At 38.3% G+C, this 6597-nt stretch overlaps 1 protein-coding gene across 1 annotated transcript in view; it reads right to left on the bottom strand.

Annotated features, from left to right (window-relative positions):
* The window catches only part of LOC109823029 (cyclic nucleotide-gated ion channel 2), a 5793-nt gene extending 1537 nt beyond the window's left edge, over positions 1-4256 (bottom strand). The window contains 8 exon segments of the mRNA XM_020389346.1: positions 2-87; positions 178-289; positions 631-959; positions 2059-2274; positions 3438-3560; positions 3562-3835; positions 3837-3931; positions 3934-4256. Coding sequence (XP_020244935.1) covers positions 2-87; positions 178-289; positions 631-959; positions 2059-2274; positions 3438-3560; positions 3562-3835; positions 3837-3931; positions 3934-4167 — 1469 coding nt within the window. The 5' untranslated portion in view covers positions 4168-4256.

The following is a 6597-nucleotide window of genomic DNA, read 5'->3' as shown; positions in this document are numbered from 1 at the left end:
CAGTTGTCTCCTGCTCATCCACCACTCCATGTCTCGAGATCTCAGCTGCATCTTTCTTTTCCTTGCCATGACCACATGAAGAAATACCTGCAAATAAATTTGCACGCGTTTTTCACGCGTTATGAATTTGCATATGCAATTTATTCATTTGAGTTAGAAATTGGTTTAGAGGAGTACCTGAATGTTTCCAATCAACAAGGTGAAGAGCATCAAACCACTTAGAATGACAACCATACAAAATATCACTTCTAACCAATGGCTGGTAGGCTCGAAACAATTTCCAAAGGAGCTGCAAGAGAATACAAATATTAAAGACCATTACTACAATACGAGATGAATGATATGGTCGATGTTGTTTTGCTGCAGAGAATGTACAGCTTTAGCAATCTGCAACTCAAACATCATAGCACATTATAAACAAATCATTTTTTTAAGAGAAGGCCCTTTATGTGAAACAAAAGAGTATCATGCCTGAAATAAGCCACAATGAATGATACAGAACTTAGAAGCTTCAAAATTAGCACAGGCCTAATGCATACCATTGTAAGTTGAGAGGATATCATGCCATAATAGAACAAAAACCAACTATGCTTTCATCAGTAAATGTTTACTGCTGGCGAGTGTGTCTACCTGAGGATCATTATGCCCCAAAATATAGGGTAAAGTATCTTAACAGCGACTGAGTTGCTGGCGACAACTTGGCGAGCTGAGTCATAAATGCCATATAAGAATGGCCCTTCACCATGTAGACATGTTGTAAGATTGTGGAATGCGACGGATGTCTTAAAATAATTACATGATGGTGCACCTACTGATGATGATAGTAGGGGATTAGGGTCGCATGGGCTCTTGTAGCAGGCCAGTGTCATGAGATCACAGTTATTGTTCTTCTGGCACTGCTGCTGGAAGCAGGAGGTCATGCGTTGGATCGCAAGAACATACCAGCACCCACCAACAACCTGATCAAAATGAACAGGCTTGTTCAGGTCTCATAACATATGATGCTTTTCAAGATTATATTGGTTACACAACTAAATAGAAATACGGCTGAAGTCCTATTTTGAAAATTTTATGCATTTACATTCTTTAACCCAATAGCTGGCTGATCATCAATCGAATATGAAGGTTCACTTCTCTTCAAACCGAGGAGGGCTGTAGATTACAGGTTATATATTATTTGAGTCTCATAGTTAGAAGACTTAATCCATTTATTTGTATTTCTTGAACGTCGATATCAGTATCTGGTCTCCATTATGTTATGGATATGGGAGAAAAAAAAATGTCACATATCTCGATACTTATCAGAAGATACCGAACATTTTTTAGTATGATTACTAAGGTATACTTCATCAAGTATTTGATCATATGATTACTAAGGTATACTTCATCAAGTATTTGATCATAGTCTCTAATATCTGACAAATACCACGCAAGTATCCAGGCTGATCTGGTAATACTTATGTGAAAGCTTCTTATTCAATCAGAATTAATGCAGCCTAAATTTAAATCATACAGCAGTCAAAGTGTAAGTGCTGGATATTTCTATTTGTTCCTATATATTAATGCAATGGTTATGAATAGCTTTTTCATTGAAGGACTTCTATACATTCTAAAATTCTTCACTTCGAAATCATATCCGTTACATTATGCAGAGATCATAACTTTGCGTCGTGCCTAAATCTCAATTCATAGTTAAAATTCAAGTGTGCATGATTGGGACTTGGGCTCAAATCCTCCCAGAAACAGTGTACTTCAATAAATTAATTGTTAATATATGTACCAACTTCACCTTGTTTGTTTTTAGAAGGGGAAAAACAGAGGAGTAGCTCGGCCTTTTTGGTCACAGAATGAGAGGCATAAAGAAAACAAGGATAAATATTCAGGCTCTGACATCTTCATGAGTTCTAAGAATCTTCCCTAAGCAAAGTTTCTGAGGTTTGAAACAAAGCTTTGAAACACATAAGACACAATTTCCATGTTATCGTGTATAGTACCGATACATATAAGAAAAGTTAAGTGGGTATAGATCGCATTTAAGCAGTGATTAGGTGTGCTTACATGAGAAGCCATGAAATATGCAATGAGATTGAGGCCAAATCCCCACCAAATTGTTCCAAATATGTAGCCAGTTGCCTTCTGCATCCTCTTCAGCACACAAACACTATGATAAACCTTTGGGAGGTACTGAAACAATAACATCAGCAAAATTATTGTAATTATGAGTCCAATCTCCTCCTCCACCAACAATCTCGGCAACGACCATAGGAACACAATCTGCAAAACATTCAGAAGATTAAGGAAACAACTGCAGCGAAAACGATTAGGAGCTGTTGTAACAACAATGATTAGATGGTAGTACGGCACCGGTGAAGTTCATAGTCTTCTGTTAACAGATTAGATAGTCTTTCCTATAATTGTGATGAAAGAGATCACAAACCGATTATGTTACCTCAAGTTCTAGAGAAAAGAAAGAGTATTAAGTTAATCTCAATTATAGGCAGTCTTGATATTTAATCTAACAAAATGTTTTTCTCGTGTCAATGATTTTGCATATTTATCATGATGTTTACACCCAATAATACCTCATGTAGCCTTCTCACTACACAGAAGAAGAAGAACTAATCTGTGTACGGTACATGATTAAAAGTGCACACGGAACTAGAGTAATCAAACAGTGGAATATGCCGTATTACGAGTATTCTTATAATAATGTGGTAATTAAACACAATTATGGATATTAAGTTAAGAAAGCAAGTATTTCCTGTGCTAGTACGAGCGACTTGTCTCTGCTCTAGTTCCAAATTGTACTAAAAAGAATCCAAGAAGGCTTGGACTAAGTATTTTTTCCTACTACAAGTAGCAAAACTAGTTTAGTCTTATGTTATTTAAATGGAAAAAGAAATTGCGCACACACTGAATTTGAATACGAATTCTATAAGAACAAGGCGGGCTATTCTTAACCAAGCATTGATGAGGCAGTTATCAAGAAGTAGAATATTATGCAGGTCGTTCTTATAGAATATTTACTCATGAAACTGTAAAATCAAGTCTTTTTTATCTTTTTTTCTTTTTTCAATTTTGAAACCGATCGAGGGATTTGTAAGTAATCATATTCAAACATCACGTATCAAACTAGTATTTTCCTTTTTTACATTATTATTATAATTGGTATTTTAATTGACTTAATACGAAAGGTAACATTACTAATATGTAAAAGCATGGTATTAGAAGAATTTGAATACCCCAATGACTTAATAAACCATTTATTTTACCAAACAAAACAAGAGTATATATATATATAACAATACGGAGGAACTTAGTACCAAGCATAAATTATATGTATATATATATATAAAGAGGTAATATGTAATAAACCATTTATTTAATATCTTCATTAAACACGTTCACATGACGCGGTTTCCTTCCTCCACACGTACCTGGGGCAGGGGCAGGATCACGAAGGCATCGAACCAAAACCACTTGGGCGACCTCAAGTAATGCCGCACGATCAGCTTGGGGTCCCACACCAGCTTCCCCCACCCGACCATCAGCGACTCCCTTCGACACGTACGCCACCCTCAGCTGCACCCACACGTGCGCCACATGGCACCGTGTCCACGCACGTGCGCGAACCCCGGCCAGCGCCGCCGCCATCCCCCTTCCGTCCATCACGAGGCACGGCGCCCCGTCCCTCCCGACGGAGGCGTGTAGAAGAACAAGGGTCGACCACGAGGGAGGCCGCGCGCGCAACAGGACGAGCCGGTTCCAGTTCTGGACCCGCTTGCTCCTCGGGTCGAGCACGGAGGGAGCGACGCGGCGGCTCGGGCGGCGGGCCGGCGGTGGGGGTGTTTTGGATGGGGAGGAGGGAGGAGCCGGCGTGGAGACGTAGGAGGGAGGCGGACCCGCAGGAGGCGGAGGAGTGGAACGCGGAGCGGCGGCCGGCTGGGTGCAGGCGTGGCACTCGGCGGGGGAGGCGACGAGGAGGAGGGGCGCTGGGGGAGCTGCGGCATCGGCGGCGGCGGCCGTTAGTGCTGGGCTCGGAGTTGGTGACGAGGTTGAAGAGGTGGAGGATCGCGGACGTAGCGGTTGGCGGAGCGGGCTGGCGGGTTGGACGCGCGAGGATTCGGCCCGTTGGGTGACGGGGGATGGCTCGTGGGGCTGCTGCATCTCTAATGAGCGGCGTCAGGGCGTCGGAGGAGCTCATCGATCTCTCTGTCTCGGCCTGTCGCTGCGTCGTCTGAATCTTGTTTGTGCTGTTGTTTTAGGCGTTTTTAAAGCGGAGGTCGTAGCGGGGGAATGATTGTGCATGCTGCGTCATCGTCCGTGAACAATTAAGAGCGAAGAAAAAGTAATCATCATGGAGAGGACAGTGTACGTAATTATAGAGGAATTTAATTGGATTCTCCGCTCCCTCAAAGAAAGATTGTCCCCCGCTCCATGCTTCCTAAACAATTAAAAGCGTTCCCTTACTTTTTTTTTATCTCACCCGTACACCCTATAAACTATTAATTTGTTCCCGACTTACCCCCCTTGAACCACTATTAAACAGCTGCTTAGCTACCACGACATTTTTTTATTACTTTGTGGGTGCTCTAAATGAGCTTATGAAAGAAGAGCGACTGTTCAGGGTAACATGAGGCTCAAAATAGTTGTCAGGCAAAACAATCGCGATGAAGTTAATCTATCTTTTAATCTAATACTATTATAAAAGTGTGTTATAATGTTAAAATATTTCTTCTAAAAATATCCTTCAAGTCATGCTAAAACACATACATGTATATATAAAAACACATATATGAATACATAAAACACATACGTACATAAACCATACCGCTTCAAATCTTTTTCATAACCATCAATTAAATTAAATGTAATAAATACACATCCAATTTGCATTCACTACCATTAGAAAATTAATTCAATTAAACTTCTTCTCTATTATTATATAATAATAACTCAATATAATAATATCTATTAACATGTACTAAAGAATAGATAATAAAAAATAAATATTTATAATTAGATTAATATGAATGTTAAATATTTAATGTTAATAATCTAATAAATACTTAGCAATATGTTAACACTTATTTATAATATATCAAGTATATCATGAGTAAGTATAAAAGTCCCAAGGCAACAAGGCGTTTAGATTCTTTTGTAGGCATTTACTCCGTAGTCAATTGATATGGGTGTGAGTTATAATTCTTTCAGTTTATAACAACATACATGCATAATATAACGTACATGTTTTTCCAGTAACATGCAAACAAAATAAAGATGCATAATATAATGCACGTATTGATAGTTCAGTTTATAACAACTTATTTATCAAAAGGCGACAAGATGTTCGAGATTCTTATACCAAATTAAGATTTTCGATCAATATACCATGAAGCTCAATTGATTCACCCAAGAGGTAAAATTTATCCTTTTTCTTGAGTGAAGGTTTATTAGAAAAAAAAAATCTCATTTCTTGATTTAGTATGATTATTGGAATCCAGTAAATAAGTTTAATTTTCTGATAAATCGGTGCAGCTGCCGAAAAATTAAGGTCGGAAGGAAGACACTAGCTTTGAAGGTATCCGAGTAGGTCAAAATCTTTAATTCTTTATTCTCTATTTTTTATATATTTTTGCTCTCATTTCTTGTCACATATCAATGTATGTATATTTTTATGTACACACCTATGTCAATATATAGTACGTAGAAGCCAGAAAGAAACTATTAAGGATTCCGAGCTCTCGAAGTGAGGGAATCTGAATTCTCTCCAATTAGATGATAATTAGAGTAGAGGTTCGACTCCTCTCCAATTAGGAGATCCAGATCTTCTCCAATAATCTCAATATTTATCCTATATTTGGATTTTAATGGATGAAATTACAGCACGTAGGATTTCTGCTATTGTTTTGTAAAATCCCGTATATTTTGTTAGAAGTATATGTGAATTATTAATGATAAATAATTCTATTGTAGTAAAGGACTTGAGGTCATGGATATACTTGATATGATAAATAATTCTATTGTAGTAAAGGACTTGAGGTCATGGATATACTTGATAACAAGTTATTAGAGAAGTATGAGTGTAATTTTATAGAGTTTTGTGCATTGGTTTTGACAGATTAGCAAAACATGCACGGATCTGGGAAATGTCTGCTCAGTCGACTTATGAGTCGACTAATGAGTCGACTGACGGGATGATTTTTAGTTTTTCTTTTCTTTTGCGGGTTTGGTTTGGTTTTGTTTCAGGTTTGACCGCTTACATAAAATCTCTCCAACCCGAAATCAAACCCAAAACTCATCAGATCCTAGAGAAAAACCCTAGCCCCTCTCTCCCCTCAAACCCTAGTTCGTTTTTGGTGATTTTTGGAGGATTTTCTAAGGAGTTTGCACGGGATTTCGTGCATTGCAATAGAGGAGATCGTTCTTTGGCAGATCCATGAGTTTGTGCATCATATCAGAGGCGAGTAACATCTCGCCCAGCCCTCACCCACTGTTTGTATAGTTTCTTTGAGTTTTTATTTTGGATTTTTGAGCCTAAAACATATTTTTGTGCATAAAAATAGACTCTTTAAATTATTAGCTACAAGATCTATA

This window comes from Asparagus officinalis, chromosome 8, assembly GCF_001876935.1.
Source record: "Asparagus officinalis chromosome 8, Aspof.V1, whole genome shotgun sequence".
Lineage (NCBI taxonomy): Eukaryota > Viridiplantae > Streptophyta > Magnoliopsida > Asparagales > Asparagaceae > Asparagus > Asparagus officinalis.
This window is presented reverse-complemented; position numbering and strand designations above follow the sequence as displayed.